Source organism: Drosophila nasuta, chromosome 3 (assembly GCF_023558535.2).
Source record: "Drosophila nasuta strain 15112-1781.00 chromosome 3, ASM2355853v1, whole genome shotgun sequence".
In the NCBI taxonomy this organism is placed as follows: Eukaryota; Metazoa; Arthropoda; class Insecta; order Diptera; family Drosophilidae; genus Drosophila; species Drosophila nasuta.
The window spans coordinates 14,306,384-14,324,271 of record NC_083457.1 but is presented as its reverse complement, the minus strand read 5'-3'; the positions used below and the strand labels follow the sequence as shown (position 1 = coordinate 14,324,271).

Sequence of the window (17,888 nt, the reverse complement as noted above, 5' to 3'; positions counted from 1 at the left end):
AGCTGTACAGGGCTGCACAAATATTTGAGCTACACTGTGCATTGGCCACACTGGATAGAAAGCAAAACGAAAACTCAACGCAACTACAAATTTATTATTATAACAAACCATCTATTACTAATTATGCTCAATAGTATTTAAGCAAATACAATGAGCGCCCACCACAGGCCCCTGGACGAATCGGATGTGGTGTTAATACGCACCATACGCTCAACACCATCACTATATGACCACAGACATGGCGACTTTCGCCTCTCGCAGCGCAAAGAAGAGGATTGGGCCAAAGTTGCCGAGGCCCTAAATATTTCATCGCCCGATGCGCGACGTCGCTGGACGTGTTTGCGGGATCGCTATTCGCGTGAATTGAAACAAATGCGCCTTCATCCCACATCTGAATTTGGGCGTAATGAATTCTTTCGACAAATGGACTTTCTGCGCGAATTTGTTCGCAAACGTCGTGAACGCAGCCGTCGCGATGATACGCCAACAAGTTGGCTAAAGACCGAGCCGCGGGCTGCGAAGCATCTCCTGAAAATGCGTGCGGAACCTGAACCCATGATCGAACAGGATATGGATGATTCGCAAGTGTACGACGATTGTGAACACAACTACGATGCGGATGCCAAGTTGGAAGTGCAAACGACGCAATCGGAAAGTTATTCAGTGCTCGTTGAAGCGGACGATGGTGACGGAGATGGCGAAGGTGATGGCGACGGGCAGGATTCATATGAAGAGTATATGGCCGATGCGGAAGCTGTCGAGCGTAAAGTGTTGCCCACATTACAACCATCGCCAGCTCTCGTCTCCGTCCACTCGGAGCCCGCAACGACAGCTGCAACGGCGGCGTCCACAACAGATGAAGGAGCTGCGTCCTCAGACATGTTGCGGCATTCGCAGACAGATGTGGATTATGTGGTCTGTATGCCGAATGTGCGAGTTGAGCGTGAACAGGCAAAGCCAGAGATGAACTCTGGTTTTGAGGCAATAGCAACAACAACAACAGCAGGAGCAGCACCCGCCACCATAGGAGCCACAGGAACCGCGACGACTAACGAGACTGAAGATGATTTCTTCTGCAAATCGGTAGCGGCGTATTTGCGACAATTGTCGCGACGTCACAAGATCAAGGCGAAAGTTGAGATGTATCAGATACTAGAGAAGTATATATTGTTGGAGGAGTCTGGAACAGGATCGGGGACGGCAGCGGGATCGGGTCACAATGGTTAAGCAGGTTACATAGCTATATATGTATAGTTTTTAAATCAATTTTTATGGAGTACAAATATACAAGTGACAAAAATTTAATGAATGTTTTTCGCTTACTCTAATCATTAGTTAATTCTTTTCTTTGCTTAGCAGAAATCTTCGTTGATGATGTCCGCATTGACGGCTAGGCCGCGTTCCTTGAGCGCTTTGGACACTAACCTATGCTTCTCGTGCCTTTGTTCTTGTTCGCGACGCTGTGCATCGAGTATTTCATCCACTGAGATTTCCTTCAACGGCAGTTTCTGTTCCTTTTCTCGATCCTATAATAAAAACATTGTTACTGTGAGCATTGTAATGTAGTCTAGGAAAGAGATTCACACACAATTTCTCCCAGCAGCACAACGTTCTCGCCGCGTATTATGAATACACCTCGAGGAATATCGCCGTATTGATTGCCTACGTGTATTCTCTCAATGGTTCGCTGCAGCACCAAGTTGGCAAACTGATCCACGGATCGCAAATAGCCAATTAAGGTGCGTCCATCCCGCAGTAACACCATTAATTTTTCTGCAATTTTGAATTAAACAATTTGTAGTCCTTCCTTGTCGATACATTTTCTTAGCCGGCATCTTCAATTACTCACTGTCCACTTCCTCCAGCAGATGCGCTGTGCCAGCTAAGGGATTCAGATCGTCCATGTGTTTTTTGTTTCTCTTTGTGTTGGGGAAAAATAGCGTCTTATTTCTGTGCAAATAATTTTTCGTTCAAATTGTCACCCAGCCAGTCAAACATTTGCTAGCTACTACAGAATGTTTGATTTACGGCTGGTACGCTGTTAACTGTTAGCTTCTGTATAGTTAATTCTAATTTTATGTTGTGACAATATTTTATGCTTTCAATTAGATTTCCAATAGTTTCATCTTTATTAGAATTTGTTAAGTTGTATATATGTTCATTTCATTAAAAAAATAAATACAATAAAATTTATTAAGGTAATCAGTTGTTTGCTAAAGTCCGTACTACTACGGAAAGTGTTCTTGAGCGTGCTCAACAGATATCGGTTATCGATTGTGGTCTTTTTTGCCGGTATGCACAACAATGTGACCATCGTTTTATATTGCAATAGTGCCATCGATGCCTGTGCACCTCTAATCAAATTAAATAAACAAACGAAATAAGTCGCCTGCATATTTATCTCCTTAATTTAATGCTATTAATAAATAAATTAGAAACAGCTGCATATGCAACAAGTGTATGTTTTAATTGAATAAGTTAACGAGGCTATTTAAGTGCAGCTGGAGTGTTTAGTCTCAGGCTTGATTAAATCTCACAAAAAACCGCGAGGAAGTTCCTGCATAAAAATGAAGTAAACAAATTATACATTTAAATTACTCTTATAACTTATCTATTTGTACTTTTACGTTTTAAGGCTCAGCGTTGATGGGCTGCTTGTCTATTTCCCCTATGAATACATCTACCCGGAGCAATATGCTTATATGCTGGAGCTCAAACGCAGTCTGGACGCCAAAGGACATTGTTTGCTGGAAATGCCCTCGGGCACGGGAAAAACAGCAACGTTGCTCTCCCTTATTGTTGCATACATGGTAGAGTATCCGGATCGAATACGCAAACTCATCTACTGCTCACGTACAGTGCCAGAAATTGAGAAAGTTATTGCCGAATTGCAAAATTTAATGGTGTATTATGAACGTCATGCGTCCGTTCAACCGGAGATGACGGGATTGGTGCTCAGCTCGCGAAAGAATATGTGCATACATCCGGAGGTGAGCAAGGAGCGCGAGGGCAAGGCTGTGGATGGCAAATGCTATGGGTTGACCGCCAGTTACATACGAGAGCGCCATGAAATGGATGCAGAGATTCCTATTTGTAAGTTGTGAAAGCCGATTAGGTTTATGTTGCTATTCAGCATCATTCTTATAGGTCAGTACTACGAGGGCTTCACGCTGGAGGGCAAGGAATCGACGCTCCCCGTTGGCATATACAGTATCGATGATCTGAAGGAATATGGGCGCTCTAGGAATTGGTGTCCATATTTCACGGCACGCTACGCTGTAAGTCGATGCAAATAGTTAGTTCAACTTAATAAAAACACACTTGCTCTATACAGATTGCCCATGCACACATTGTGGTCTACAGCTATCATTATCTGCTGGATCCAAAGATAGCACAGGTCGTGTCCAAAGAGATGAGTCGTGAATCCTGCGTGGTATTCGATGAAGCTCACAATATTGATAATGTCTGCATTGATTCCATGAGCGTCAAGATCAACAGACGCACAGTAGAGCGCAGCACCAATGCGCTCAATCAGCTAACAAAATTGGTGCAAGAGTAAGTGCAACTAATATTTCAATTGTATGTTTCTAATCATAATTATTACCTTCAGCATGCGTGATGAGGACACCAATCGACTGAATGAGGAGTACCAGCGCATGGTACAGGGACTGAAGGATGCCAGCGTGCAGCGCGACACGGACATGATTCTGGCCAATCCTGTGCTTCCCACCGATGTGCTAACCGAAGTGGTGCCCGGCAACATACGCAATGCGGATCATTTTCTCAGCTTTTTGCGACGCTTCATCGAGTACATCAAAACGCGTTTACGTGTCCATCATGTGGTGCAAGAGTCACCAGCCGGTTTCCTCAAGGATGTCTCCTCCAAAATATGCATAGAGCGGAAGCCGTTGCGCTTCTGTGCCGAACGCTTGTCAAGTCTGCTGCGCACACTTGAAATCACCGACATGACAGAGTATGGTGCTCTCACGCTGGCAAGTTAGCTCATGTGCTCCATAACGAACCGATTTAATTATTTGATTCACTTGATTTGTAGATCACACACTTTGCCACATTGGTTTCCACGTACACCAAAGGTTTCACCATCATCATAGAGCCCTTTGATGACAAAACGCCAACAGTTTCCAATCCCATAATGCACTTTAGCTGCTTGGATTCCTCAATTGCCATGTCGCCAGTGTTTACGCGCTTCCAAACAGTGGTAATCACTTCGGGAACGCTGTCGCCCATGGACATGTATCCCAAGATTCTCGACTTTGATCCGGTTGTAATGAGCAGCTTTACCATGACGCTGGCGCGTCCATGTTTGTTGCCAATGGTATGATTAGCAAAATTCATTGCTTAGCGTGCAAACTAATCTTTGGCCTGCACATTCCAGATTGTATCGAAGGGCAACGATCAGGTGTCCATTTCATCCAAATTTGAGACGCGCGAGGACACCGCTGTCATTCGTAACTATGGCCAACTGTTAGTGGAGGTGGCCAAAACCGTACCCGATGGCATTGTGTGCTTCTTCACATCCTACTTGTACTTGGAGTCGGTGGTGGCTTCGTGGTATGATCAAGGAATTGTGGATACACTGTTACGTTATAAGCTGCTGTTCATAGAAACGCAGGACAATGCAGAGACAAGCTATGCGCTGATGAACTATGTTAAGGTGAGCGACCCATAGCAACAACTGATGCAATATATGGCTTCTTGTCTTGACACACATTCATGAATGATCTCGCTCTCGATCTCAATCTTCGTTTCTAGGCTTGTGATTGCGGTCGCGGCGCCGTCTTGTTGGCTGTGGCGCGTGGCAAGGTCTCCGAAGGTGTGGATTTCGATCATCATTATGGTCGCGCGGTGCTCATGTTCGGCATACCCTATGTTTACACGCAGTCGCGCATTCTCAAGGCGCGTCTCGACTACCTGCGCGATCAGTTTCAGATACGCGAGAATGACTTTTTGACCTTTGACGCCATGCGGCATGCTGCCCAATGCGTGGGTCGTGCTCTGCGTGGCAAAACCGACTACGGCATCATGATCTTTGCCGATAAACGCTTCTCACGCCAGGACAAACGCTCCCGCCTTCCCAAATGGATTCAGGAGCATCTGGTTGACAGCTTTTGCAATCTAAGCACTGAGGAGGCGGTGCAATTGGCACGTCGCTGGCTGCGACGCATGGCACAACCGTTTTCACGTGAGGATCAGCTGGGCATATCACTGTTGACGCTGGCGCAGCTGGAGAGCATGGAGCAGGAGAAACTGGAACGGCAGGCACAGGGTAAACAAGGTGTCGGAGGTGAGGTCCAGGAGTTGTAAACAGATCGCAGATCGGAGATCGCGTGGTGCAGCAAAACCGGCTTCAAAATCGAGACTGTCGCCGGCTTCCTTCCGCAATGTTTATGTTTTTTGGGATTTTTTTCTTGATTTTCGACAGCGTCTGTATGAGAATAATTACAATAAAAAGCGATTTTGTTGCCAGCTAATGGCATTGAATGCCATTAAACGGAGCAGCAACAACAAATTGAAAAGTTCAAACATTTTGGCTCGTTTGTTGTTATTATCATTTGGCTTTGGCAAGCAGGCAGGCAAAAAACTGACGTAAATGCCTTATTAACTGTTAATTAATATTATTTATAATTTAGCGGTTTACTCATTCCCCCTGCAAAATGACTCAGTTGCTTTGGCCATACGTTCAAGGCGGGCTAAATCAAATGGGCGCGTTCACCAACAGCACCTAACTGAATGTAGGAAATTTTCCTATCGATAAACACAGAATTTCCCCATATAGCACGGAGCAATCGTTGTAGTTGGCGACATGAATTTGCAAATTTTAACATATGTATAAATATTGTGAAAAGCTAGATTAATATTTGAAACTGTGTAAATAGTATTTTCAAAAAATATCGCCAATTTAGTAGATCTAATATATGAATTAACGGTCAAAAGTTCTTGTTATCGATAATAAAATGTTTGGTATTGTCGGCATAGATTAATCGACTTAGAACGTTTTCTTCCGTTGCATATTTGTAAGGCATATATGTACATATATGCAGGCTCGTCTTGATGTGTCGTAAATTAAATCTAATCCTAAATAATGTAATTAAATGGGTGAACCGTGATGACCGTACATATGATTGCAAAAATCATTTAACCTGAAAGCCAATAAAAAAGCAATGCTGTCTATGAATATTTATGGCGGCTGACGCCAAATCTTAATGATGCGAACATAGGTTATCACCAATAAGCACATATTATGCACTTATTTTGATCATAATGTTAGCGACAGCATCTTGTTCATTTAAACGATTGTGTTTGTGTAATTAATCAATTAATTACGTACGAATTTTTAAGATGATTTTCGAGCTACTTTATAACGATGAGCAGCAGCTTCACCTGCTAATTTCCTGTAGTCTCGTCCTCGTAGAGCGTGAGCGTGCGCAAAAGCCGCGAGAAGCAGAGAGGTTGAATGGAGTGTGTGTGAGTGAGAGGGAGAAAAAGAGAGTGTATAGCGCAAAAGCTTTGCAATCTTACCGTACATATCCATACAAACATGTACATATATATGTATGAAGAGTTGAATATATGTATGTGTACATAACTAACGGCCACGGCCAGTGCTCAGAGAGCAACAAGTAAGCAAAAAGTAACCGAATACAATTACAGTACAATAGCGCTAAAACGAATGCTGTCCATTCAATACAATAAGTATCGAGCTCAAAATCACATTTATAATGTAGTTAATTTAATAACTATAAATCAAGTAAACAGTCAATTATATTATAATAAAAAAACATTATTTTATTACTTCATAGTCACGACAGCGATTGTAATTGCGTACAATTACAATAGAACATTTCAGTTTACTGGTTCGCTTTAGCGATAACTTACTGTCACAACAACAACATCAACGTTAAAAGGCAAGCGACCGCAAACACGACGCTGTCAGCGACGCTAGCAGCGACGTCGACGTCAACAGTTGTGTCTCTCGTTGAACAAGAACTTTCGATTTTTCATAATAAAAAGGTTACAACTAAATCTCTGGCCGTTTAGTCGGGTGAAGCAAATAAAAGCGGAACGCGCGCGCATTAACGTTCAACCAATAAAACTTAAATAAATAAATGCATAAGCAGTAAAAGTAACAATTTTACAAAACAAATTGTGTACAGCCTATAAATAATAGTTAATTCGCACGTTATTTAGTCTTTTAGTTTAGCATTGATTATACGCGCTAGTAAACCAAATTTAATCCACATAAACTAATAATTCGTACTTGTATCCTGTTAAATTAAATTAAATTCAACAAAATGAAACCTCAAGCTAATGAACAAAATGGCAGCACTCAAAATGGCGACATCGCTACGGATGCTGCCAGCGTCGCCATGGATGCTGCCGCGATCGTGCCAACGGCAGCAGCAGCCGCTGCGACAGCGACGGCGTCAGCTAAAGCTGTCGCCAGCGCTGGCGCCGTCGTTCCTGCCAAAAGTAGTCAACAGTTGAAACTGGAAATGCTGAACATGGGCAACGGAAACGGTAAGTGCGACAATGACTCATGTAAATTCATCTGGAAAGGATTGTGCAATGCAATGTCTTCCTGCTTCCTGAATCGTAAGCTTACCTAAAAGGTCATTGCTATGGTTAAGGAATTGTGATCACTAAATAAAGCTGCCTGCTATAAGTGCGTTTAAGAGAAAAAGGGATTCTTATCGCAGGCTGGCAGCTACAAATTTGTACGTAGTATATCAGCAGGAAAATTCTGTTCGCTGAGTGATCACAGCAGGCTTGCATAAGCTGCGTGCTCGTGTCAAGAATAAAGGGAATGTACAATAATTTGACTCATGCATGATTCACATGCTCTCGCACTTAAATCTCTTTCTGATTATCTGTAACAAAAGTCCCTCAAAAATCATTAATATTTGCTGTAGATATTTACAATTGCAAGACGTCACATAGTTTAGTTTTATATTCATGTATGTGGTAACATTAAACCTGAACACGTTTTAATGCAACAATCTTAGCGCATTTCATCACACAGCTTGACTCAGATTCGCCTATTAACCCTCTAGGTATAGCTCTGATTTCCGGCGAATAAAGAGCTGGCCAATATGCACATAAACCGCAATATGAAAACTCAAATTTCTGCCGAAACAACCGTCTCAAAGCATATATAGAACGATAACCACACAATGGCATATCAAAATAAAATTAAAAAAAGACATAAAAATAGAGACGGACATAATGGTAATCGACTTATTGACATTGACATTGAAAGTATTGCTTGACTTGGCTTGGCTTGGTTTGGCTTAATGCAGATCGGCAGATTCAACGTAACGAGAGCGTTATGGGTATATGAGCTTTTTTGGCTTTGGACAATTTGTACAAGTAGTATTTGAGCATTAAACTCCTCTCGTCTCGTCAATGAATCCGGTATTTGGCAGCGGCGAGGCGGGAGTGCGGCCCGAGGCTAGACCTGTACTACTTTTTGAAGGTTAAAATCGTTTAATTGGACGCTCTGCTGTGAGTACCACCAACAACAACCACAGTAACAAGCTGCCGTTTAAAACGGTTTAGATTTGTCGGTTTTCATTTTGATTTTTTTTTCGATTTTTGATTTCGGTTTGAGTCAGTTTCTATCTCTATTTCTTTCATGCTTCACATTTGAGCGATCGCGGTCAATAAAAAATCCATCGAAGTAGCCAAGACAACGTCAAGAACTTGCCACTTGCGAATTCAAAGTTATTAAGTTCTCGTTCTTCGTATTTCGCTTTTGGAGTCTAGAAATTCTTCCTTCAAAATCTTATCTAAAATCAGATTGTAGTTGGCGATTCATTCTTCGTAGAATTCTGTAATGCGTAATTGTTTCAAAGAGAATAATAAAAAAAAAACCATAGACACACACCTGCCCTGTGAAAAATGTTAATGATGACTTACCTTACTTAATTGCATTGCATTGCATGCTGACGATATTTGCCAACAGGTTGGCCTGACCCCCGTGTCGCCCCCTCAGTCCAGTTGTAATCATATAATGCACTTATTTGTGGCATTTATTGCGGATACTCATAGATTAATTCGCAATACAAATAGTTCACTAAATGACTATGCTTATGATATATTAAAGGGGCCTTGCATTGAGGCAACACTGTACTGTACTTTTATACAATCTAGGCAAATCTAATGTCGATCTCATCTGCAGCTGGCTGTTAACAGTTTATTCATATTAATTACAGGGTAGAGGGCATTCCAATTTTGTCATTTTATATGCAACTCGGGTGCTTCATAAAGCAAATTTACACTCTTATGCCCTGATGAAAAAAAAAACAATTTTAGGTATTACAAATATTTTATCTTAATTAAATAACTGTGAAAGCATTAAAAAATAATTGGGAGTAATAATGAAATATATAATTTTCAAAGTATCCAATTTAAAAACAATTATTCTATACTTGCTTATTAATCTTATATTAAATTCATTTTTCGATAATGTTTATTTCAAAATCCATATTTATAATTTGTATGAGTTGCTTTCAATTCCAACAAATTCAAGTTATATTTAGTATATCTTAATAAAAAAGGAAACGGCAAGGGCATTTGATCTTCGGCTTATCGAAGGTGACCTTACTTTCATGCTGTACTTTTTTTTTTACCAGTAATTGTATATGTTGAATAACTGAGCTTGAGCTAGAGCTATGTCGCAGTATCAAACGCTCACTGAAGGCAATCCTAAAACGAAAATCAAATCATTCCATTTGAAATCGCATACAAAGTTCGATGAGATTAGCATGCCGAGAGATTCGGGATGCATAAATTGACTAGACGCGATGACTTTGGGTTCATTGACATGTCCCCCGGACTTTCGACATCATTCTAAGCGAAGCAAATGGAATGCCAAAAGCCACACAAGTTTCAGAAGTTGGCGTTGGGTATGGGAAGTTTTTCAGAGGCTTCCCATCTAATAAACTATTATTTTTATTCAACTCTAGCAATATTTATGCAGACTTAGTTAAGGGTTTTAGGCATCCAACCCTTTGCATCATAGAAAATTCCAAAACTGCGAAAGCTTTTCAATTTATCTACATGATTGTCTCCTCCTCCAGCATGTACTCGGTGAGATCGCCAGATCCTGATAATAGAGTAACTGGTACACGATTCATTTGGGCCACCTGCTGACTGGGCCAGACCATCACATCCGCACAGTTGGTCAGAACCATAACGTTGGTGTTCTGAGTCGGAGTGCAGGGCAATTTCGAGGTACGCTCAAAGTCGCAGCTATTCGCCTTCCTCCGGAAGCGAAACTTGATGGGCTGCGAGCTATCCATGACAGTCTCCTCATCGAAGTAGGGCGGTGGGCCACGGTTGTAGACTGGGTTGGTGGTAGCAGGTTTTGTCAGCTGTAGAGATGAGGGTTAGGATGAAAGTTAGAATGAGCAACAGCAGAAATATCGAAGATGACGAACCTCTTCTAGCACCACAGAAGTCTTCAAGCGTCGACAAGGATCACAAAAATCGATATTTTGATCTGCCCCTGGCGTTGAGCTGGCACAGGGATCTGGTGGCGGTGGCGTTGCCTGATTGCCACCGTTGCTATTCTTCTTTTTATCCTGGGCGGTATTTTTGTAAGCTTCGCTTCGCTCTTGGCATTGTCGCAGAAAGTCTTCCTCGATGTCGATCAGTCGCTTCACGGCACAATCCCGTTTCAGGAAATTCTTAATCACCGACAAGTCGCGTGGCACGGCGCCAATGACATCAAAGTCGTCACAGCGGAGCTTAATGCGATGAGCCATGCTGGAAAAGGAAATGTTTTGGAATTTTGTCAGTGCGGGGCGGTTGTGCTCGGTTGTGTACTGAGTGCTATTTGAATGACTTTCAAGTTACTGTTGAGTGCTGGCGCTGGGGTAAACAGAGAGCACTGAGAACAGAGAACTGAAACTGTTTAAATCGAAAAACAAACATCAGTCAAAGAACAAGTTAGAAAGCTGCCGTTGAGTGTACGCGACGCTGAGATACCCGCTACAGATTTTTATATTTACATATTAGCAATTTTCTAAACCTATGCGCTTTGTTGTTTAGTGTAATTTAGTTTTTCTAGCTCTTATAATCTTAGCGCTCTAAGTAGATTGTTAAGAACGGATATTTATTTAGTAGAATTCGAATTGTCTCTAACTATGTTAGCAATTTACTATGTCTTGCTTTAGACAGATCGGTTTGAGTAGTACTTTATCTGTTTTTTTCCCTCTATAGAATATATCGAATTCAATTGTCTCTTTCAACATTAGCCATTTAATTTGCCTAGTTTTAGCCTTATAAAATTATTTTTTGGCTATCTTGCACTAGAGCTCTCTCCGCTTTGTTATTGCCCTCAAATTTGAAGGATTTAGACAGATTTTTAAAAATATACAACATGTAATAACTTCAACAGTTTCAGTTGTCTGCTCTTCAACGAAGTTATGATACCCTTTTAGCCCATGCCTAACGGGTATAAACAAAGAACTAACCTTGACCAGAGTTTCGAGTTGGCGCCACAAACAGTCACACACAACCACACCTGCCACCCGCCCCTCAAACGCCGCCCACAATCAGCAACAAGTTCGAAAGCCCAAGCCGCAATGGCACAGTTTTGCAAGCACTGGAGCTACCAAACTGTAGGCATGCGCAAAAGCCGCAAACGAATTTGTTTGTACGTCGTTCGCTTGGTCGTCTTGTGTTCGTGTGCTGCACGAAAGCTCGCTCAAAGCTTTGCTTGAAGTTCTTATTAGCAACGCTGAGCCAAAGCGTCAGTCAGTTGCCCCCAGCATTTCATAACGCAAACACGCTGCAAACTTAAAAGCAAAAACAAAACCAAATCAAAAAAAAAAACGTCTTCGTATTGTTTTCAATTCAATTTTGTGTATTTATAATTTTTGGCAAAACAAACAAACAAAGTTAAACAGTCATAATGAGTTTCACACGACAACTCTCCGAGATGAGCGCCAGCGAACTGAACGATGCCATCGATGATACGAATTTCCCACAAGCTCACATCCTGTCGCGTGGTCGCAACAACAGCGTCTGCTCAACAAGTAGCACCTCGGGCACCTCCTCGCTGGCAGCAGCCAACGATGATGTGGCCAACGGTTCGGCAGCAACAGGCCAAAGCACAGTCCCAAGCAACAGCAACAGGCACAACTGCAGCTGGAGGTGATGAAGTTGCTCCCAGTGGTCCGGTGCGACCTAGGCTGATACTGAAGAGCAACTCGAGCATTGTGGAAAACGATGGTACACAACCGATAACACCAATGACACCTCGCACATCGACGACGCCAGGTAGTGGTGTGAAGGCGGCATAGGGTTGTGCATCTTTAGGTTGAACACATGTAACCCCAATTTTAATTAGTCTAGTGCCCCCGCCAATCGGCAATTAACGGCGCCCGACACCCGACGTCCGACATTTGGGAAAGCGTCGTCTAGTTAGCGGGAGCTGATACCAGAAGCATTTAAGATGTCAACAGTTCAATTGAGATTTGATTTGGAATCGATTTGATTCCAATCGATTTTAGATTCTACTTGATTTCAGTATTATTATTTTTTATTTCTTATTTATGTTTTCACTATTTTCAATCATCCCGAATGCTAGAGAGCTCGGGTCACGCCAGGGTTGCCCGCTTATCGCTAATAGTCGAGCCTCGCACTGAATAGTTTGGTTTTATTATTATACGAAATATATATTTTTTATTTTGATTACAGGGCATGAGAACTGCACTTTCCATCACGATTTGGAGCTGGACCACAAGCCGCCAACGCGGGAGGCATTGTTGCCCGATATGGCGCGCTCTTATCGCCTGCTCTTGGGCGGACTCGGCGAGAATCCCGATCGTCAGGGTCTGATCAAGACACCGGAGCGTGCCGCAAAGGCAATGCTGTACTTCACCAAGGGCTACGATCAGAATCTGGAGGGTAAGTTCCACTCACACACTCAATCAATTAACACCTGTTGAGTTCAGTTAAGTTGTCTCTGCTGCTGTTGTCAATTAGCAAAACAGGTCAGCGATCCATCCTGTCAATATATGCGTCATGCATCGGGGGCTTCCAAGGGGGGCATTTCCCATAACAACTCCAAACTAGTTTAGTTTGACAATGAATCACAGGTTTCGGTTAGAGATACACGAAATTGAGGTAATCACTTACCGGGTGCATTGCTCTAATTGCGGTCAGCTTGAGGTCTATTTGGGGGGGCGAGCATGATAATCGCTGATCCGTTATATATGGTAGACTAAGTAATGCTACACTTAGACGTACCGCAGATCGAGCAAGAGCTTTTAAGTGCAATGCACTGAGCTTTTGGGTCAATGTTTGTTATATAGTCGAGCAGTTCTGAAGGGTTTCTCCATTCTAATAAGTATTATCTGATCTGTTGTTTCAGCTTAGCGGTTTATTTTTGTTCTGTTGTTAAGTGTATTGCAAGTATGCAGACCGGTTCTAAGTCTAGATCAGGTTCTAAGATTCATTAAAAAAAATACAAATAAAATTCTCGCAAAGTCACAATCACATTCAAATTGACCAACAGTCGTAACAACAACAAGATAACGAAAGTAATTTGCCTCGAACTCGATAAATACATTTTGGCTTAGCTAGTTTCATACACGCATGCATATTTAATTAATGGACAGAATCCCCCAAACACAACATGACTTGCGTTAAATTCACAAGAAATACAGCTTCAACTGAGTTGACATTGAATATTTTTGTTGCTTGGTAAATTGCCAGGAAACGCACTTAAGCTTTTAACACCGTAACCGACTGTAAAATGGGGGAGGCAGACAGAGAGAGCGAGCGAAATAAAGATAGAGAGAGAGAGAGGGGGAGAAAGAGTTCTGCTGTGGGCGTCAAGTGGGCGTAGCACTTGAAGCTTCGTGTGAGAGGAGTGTGCAAAAGTCACAAGAGCAGCGAGCATTTAAAGCTGAAGAAGTGAAAGCTCAAGCTCTTAAAGAATGGCCAACAACAAGTGGCGCTAACAAACGCATACACATACATTCACAGCCATTCACACACACACGTCCATTAATAGTCAAGTGGAAAACTTCAACTTAAGATTCAGTTATGCCACTGCATTTCATTGAGCAAATAAATCTAGCATCAAATGTGCCACAAACACACATAAATCAAAGAGCCTCACTGTGTGTCAGAGATTAGCATTAATAAATTTCCCTTTTTATACAGATGTATTAAACGGTGCCGTTTTCGACGAGGATCATGATGAAATGGTCGTGGTCAAGGATATTGAAATGTTTTCCATGTGTGAACATCACTTGGTGCCATTCTATGGCAAAGTGTCCATTGGATATTTGCCATGCAATAAGATTCTAGGACTTAGCAAACTGGCTCGGTAAGTGATATGAAAAATAATAATATAACGATTGTTGTTAAATAATTTTCGTCTACTTGCATAGCATTGTGGAGATTTTCTCGCGTCGTTTGCAAGTGCAAGAGCGATTGACCAAGCAAATTGCCGTCGCTGTGACACAAGCAGTGCAGCCAGCAGGAGTCGCTGTAGTTGTCGAGGGCGTGTAAGTAGAAAAAATTAAAAAAAAAAAGTATTTTGCATCGGCCGGGAATCGAACCCGGGCCGCCCGCGTGGCAGGCGAGCATTCTACCACTGAACCACCGATGCTTGCGTTCAGACATGAGCTAAAGTTTCTTTTATGCTAGCACAAATTGTTTGGCAACGAATGGAGTTTTGTCAATTTCATTGCTCTAATCTTATTATCATAAAAACAAAAACTAATATATCTCGTTTGGGTTTTTTTTTTGTTAATTAATTACAGACACATGTGCATGGTAATGCGTGGCGTGCAGAAAATCAATAGCAAAACTGTCACTTCGACTATGCTGGGCGTATTCCGCGATGATCCAAAGACGCGCGAGGAGTTCCTAAACCTAGTCAATAGCAAATAAAGGCATTCTTTTTTGACTTGTTTAATAAATTGTTGAAATTTTAGTTTCGTTTAGCTAAATATGCAAAAAGAAAAGAGAAAAACCCCATATAAAAACATTCGAAAGCATCGCTATTTCTGGTGTCGGTAGTTTAATATACATACTTACGTTTGTTCATATTCAAAGCAAATAATGGCACACACAATATATAATATTTTTATATATATACATAAATACGAACTAAGGGAACAACTAATGAGACAAACATCATTGCAAACCGTTTAGGGAATTTACAATTAGGCTTAAAATAAAACGAATACTACGAATATACATAAAAATAACCATATGTTAATATGTTTGTACTTATAAAAACAAAATTAGTTATCAAATCGAATCGTTCAAAATGCTTGTTGTTATATACAATATACTTAATATATGCTTACAAAACAAATATTTTAATTATATCAGGATTCAAAACATAATGTATATTTTAAAATTGAAAACAAAAACAAATGCTCGTCGTTATACAAATGTTGTTTCTTGCACTAATTAGAAAACTGCTATGTATACAATAAAAATAAATATTTAAATATTGTTGAAGGCAATTGTGTTTTAATTAAAAATAAATAATGATTTTTAGCACATAAATATAAATATATTTTACAGAATATGGTACAATCAAAATGTAAACAAAAAGATTTCAATTTTTTAATGTATCAAAAAAAAAAATACTTAATGTTCTGCAGAATAGCAAGGAAAAAAGTTATTCAACTTGTAACTGTGACCCCGACGTGAATCGAACACGCAACCTTCTGATCTGGAGTCAGACGCGCTACCGTTGCGCCACGGAGTCCTTGCAGGATGGTTAACCAAATGTTCTATAAATGACAAAAGCAACCCTCTTCGCATATCGACGGAATCGTCCTTGTTGCTAGATACAGCTCAAAATATACAGCACCAAAGCGAGTAAGATGAAGCTTACTTTTTTGGTTATTCTTAACAAATAAAATGTTATAGAAAAAGGAGTAATGAATCTCTCAAGTTACCAGAATTTAAATATGCGTAATTATTTATGGAATGTTTGTGTATTTGCAATGGAAACATTTGTAAAAAGTGGTTAAAGAAATGTTTAGTTCCTATTTTAAGCAGTTCATTGTATGAAATTACAACTACTTATTTATTTGTTTCGTACAATTAAACTTAATTAGTACATCGAACAAATAGCTGTGATTTTAACTTTGGCGTATATAAAATCAACAAAATGCATACATTTTTTGTACAAAAGAAAACTAGAAACTAGATCGATTGGAATGTTAATGTGTAAGTGTGTGTATGTGTTGCACAATCTTAGAACTGAGAAGGGAAAATCTAAATGAATAATATATATAGATGTATACTTATAAATTGCATTTATTTTACAAATTGTACGGCATTAAGGCTGCATCTGTGCTCTAATAGTTAACCATCCAATGGTGTGCCCAAATAGACCATTGACACCTCAGTATTACCATAGACAGCAGATACCGTAGGATAAAGCTTCTTGTCTGGCAAGCCTGCAAGTGAATGCATTAACACATATTCTCTGTCTATCACTCTGCATTGTATCTTACCTCTAAACGCTACGCCCAGAAACTCGTAGTTCTTCTCAAACGATAGAGTATTATCATCGCAGTCAAGTATGACGCGAATGCGTTCGCCAACCTGATATTTGGGTGCATTATTTAAAAGCGGGTAACTGCCCTGCATATCGCCGTTGTGCAACAGATGGTTCTCAACCAGGTTCCAGCCCCAGCTTTGATCATCGGAGCCTAGTAACGCCACATAGCCATGGCACTGCAATAACGCCTCCTTGGTGGAAATGCCAATGACAGCTACTGTGCCTAGTGGTCCCTCCCAAATCACTTCCCAAGCATGTCGCCCTTGTCGGAATCCCAATTTTACCCCGCGCCGCATCCGTACTTTGTGCCACTGGATTGCTTTTATGGAACCAACGGTAACCAAGGGTTATAATCAAAAAAAAAGAATGACAACAAAATGCATATTATACATACCGATGCAAAGTAAATCCATTGGGCTTAATGTAGACATTGCGTGAGCAATCGTTGGGACTCCATGCATGCAGATAGGCTCGCAGTTTCGTCTTGTATGTGGACACCGATGAAAGGAGCTCAGACTTTACCGACTCCTTGGGCAGTTTGCGTAGACAGTGCCATCGCCATACATCGCTATTCTCATCGTTGAGGAAGTGATACCAACTTTTACAAACTTGCGAACATCGACTCAAGTCATTAAGCTCTAGATATGAGAATATTGACTCTAATACATTGTAATTGCACAGCGGGTCGACCATTTTGTTGTTGTAGTTTTAACGCTTAAAATCGTGGCGCTACACAGAACTCAGCAGGCAATATGTGTGACTGAAGGCTTTAAGCTGCTTTTAATTTCCTATATTGGCATTAACTTTTCACAGAGGGTGTAATTAAATACCTGTTTTGTCATTTTATATTATGAATTCATATGTTTTATACGATACTATTTGGCAAAAACAGCACAGTGAAGGTTGTGAAACATCGATGACATTATCGTATCGATGTATTCTAAACTGTTTTAAAACATCGATTTTTCTTACCTGCGATGTTTTTTGCAGCCAAATAATATTAAAATACCATCTGACCATCTGCGCATCAATTTTTTTCTGCCTTCATAAAAAATTAAATTAATATTAAACTAATTCCTGAACCTTTTTGGTGTTATTAAAGAATATTCTTACTACAAATCAGACGTCTGTTAAAATTCCAATTGACGAAAAGATACGAAATCGAAAGAAAAACGGTTCAAACATACAGCGAGAGCACTTTGTTTGTCTTCAGTATTTTTATAAAGCACAAACAAAAATATTATGCCGTTTAAAGAAATTTAAATATTTTAAATGATCATCCTTTTTTCTATTTCGGAAAACTTGCCCCCATAAACCA

At 40.7% G+C, this 17,888-nt stretch overlaps 6 protein-coding genes and 2 non-coding genes across 9 annotated transcripts; 3 read left to right on the top strand and 5 right to left on the bottom strand.

The window, feature by feature from the left end:
• Positions 1-19: 19 nt before the first annotated feature.
• On the top strand, positions 20-1,305 carry LOC132794327 (uncharacterized). Its single transcript, XM_060804713.1, has one exon. The coding sequence runs from the start codon at positions 151-153 to the stop codon at positions 1,225-1,227; it is 1,077 nt and encodes a 358-aa protein (XP_060660696.1). The 5' UTR covers positions 20-150; the 3' UTR covers positions 1,228-1,305.
• On the bottom strand, positions 427-2,210 carry LOC132794328 (U6 snRNA-associated Sm-like protein LSm1). 2 transcript variants are annotated; one of them, XM_060804715.1, is made up of 4 exons: positions 1,850-2,210; positions 1,589-1,773; positions 1,324-1,526; positions 427-1,240 (listed from the first exon to the last, which is right to left on the bottom strand). In XM_060804715.1, the coding sequence occupies exons 1-3, from the start codon at positions 1,902-1,904 to the stop codon at positions 1,353-1,355; spliced, it is 414 nt and encodes a 137-aa protein (XP_060660698.1). In that variant the 5' UTR covers positions 1,905-2,210; the 3' UTR covers positions 427-1,240; positions 1,324-1,352. The 2 variants fall into 2 exon arrangements, with proteins under 2 accessions (XP_060660698.1, XP_060660697.1); XM_060804714.1 differs by lacking the exon at positions 427-1,240 and having other exon boundaries at positions 1,250-1,526.
• A 115-nt stretch (positions 2,211-2,325) lies between these two features.
• Positions 2,326-5,533, top strand: LOC132794326 (general transcription and DNA repair factor IIH helicase subunit XPD). The gene is made up of 8 exons (XM_060804712.1): positions 2,326-2,572; positions 2,636-3,093; positions 3,148-3,278; positions 3,335-3,555; positions 3,611-3,992; positions 4,055-4,336; positions 4,397-4,675; positions 4,774-5,533. The coding sequence occupies exons 1-8, from the start codon at positions 2,568-2,570 to the stop codon at positions 5,323-5,325; spliced, it is 2,310 nt and encodes a 769-aa protein (XP_060660695.1). The 5' UTR covers positions 2,326-2,567; the 3' UTR covers positions 5,326-5,533.
• Positions 5,534-9,954: 4,421 nt separating this feature from the next.
• LOC132789790 (uncharacterized) lies at positions 9,955-10,869 on the bottom strand. Its single transcript, XM_060798053.1, has 2 exons — positions 10,461-10,869; positions 9,955-10,394 (listed from the first exon to the last, which is right to left on the bottom strand). Exons 1-2 carry the CDS (start codon positions 10,785-10,787, stop codon positions 10,077-10,079), a joined length of 645 nt encoding a protein of 214 aa, XP_060654036.1. The 5' UTR covers positions 10,788-10,869; the 3' UTR covers positions 9,955-10,076.
• A 914-nt stretch (positions 10,870-11,783) lies between these two features.
• Positions 11,784-14,959, top strand: LOC132789788 (GTP cyclohydrolase 1). Its single transcript, XM_060798051.1, is given in 6 exon segments — positions 11,784-12,019; positions 12,021-12,306; positions 12,727-12,936; positions 14,200-14,365; positions 14,430-14,546; positions 14,805-14,959. Coding segments are annotated over 6 exon segments (990 nt in total). The 5' UTR covers positions 11,784-11,938; the 3' UTR covers positions 14,935-14,959.
• Trnag-gcc (transfer RNA glycine (anticodon GCC)) lies at positions 14,580-14,650 on the bottom strand. Its single transcript has one exon. It is a non-coding gene; the product is annotated as a tRNA-Gly (tRNA).
• A 735-nt stretch (positions 14,960-15,694) lies between the features above and the next one.
• On the bottom strand, positions 15,695-15,766 carry Trnaw-cca (transfer RNA tryptophan (anticodon CCA)). Its single transcript has one exon. It is a non-coding gene; the product is annotated as a tRNA-Trp (tRNA).
• Positions 15,758-17,489, bottom strand: LOC132789789 (F-box/SPRY domain-containing protein 1). The gene is given in 4 exon segments (XM_060798052.1): positions 15,758-16,466; positions 16,524-16,845; positions 16,847-16,889; positions 16,965-17,489. Coding segments are annotated over 4 exon segments (759 nt in total). The 5' UTR covers positions 17,264-17,489; the 3' UTR covers positions 15,758-16,371.
• Between the last annotated feature and the right edge of the window lie 399 nt (positions 17,490-17,888).

Coding starts and splice junctions, on each gene's coding strand:
- LOC132794327 (XM_060804713.1), top strand. CDS start 151: ATGAGCGCCCACCACAGGCCCCTGGACGAATCGGATGTGGTGTTAATA.
- LOC132794328 (XM_060804715.1), bottom strand. CDS start 1,904: ATGGACGATCTGAATCCCTTAGCTGGCACAGCGCATCTGCTGGAGGAA. Junction 1,774..1,849: donor TCTGCTGGAGGAAGTGGACA/GTGAGTAATTGA, acceptor TCAAAATTGCAG/AAAAATTAATGGTGTTACTG. Junction 1,527..1,588: donor TTGTGCTGCTGGGAGAAATT/GTGTGTGAATCT, acceptor TTTTTATTATAG/GATCGAGAAAAGGAACAGAA.
- LOC132794326 (XM_060804712.1), top strand. Junction 3,279..3,334: donor ATTTCACGGCACGCTACGCT/GTAAGTCGATGC, acceptor TGCTCTATACAG/ATTGCCCATGCACACATTGT. Junction 4,337..4,396: donor GTCCATGTTTGTTGCCAATG/GTATGATTAGCA, acceptor TGCACATTCCAG/ATTGTATCGAAGGGCAACGA.
- LOC132789790 (XM_060798053.1), bottom strand. CDS start 10,787: ATGGCTCATCGCATTAAGCTCCGCTGTGACGACTTTGATGTCATTGGC. Junction 10,395..10,460: donor CTTCTGTGGTGCTAGAAGAG/GTTCGTCATCTT, acceptor TCATCTCTACAG/CTGACAAAACCTGCTACCAC.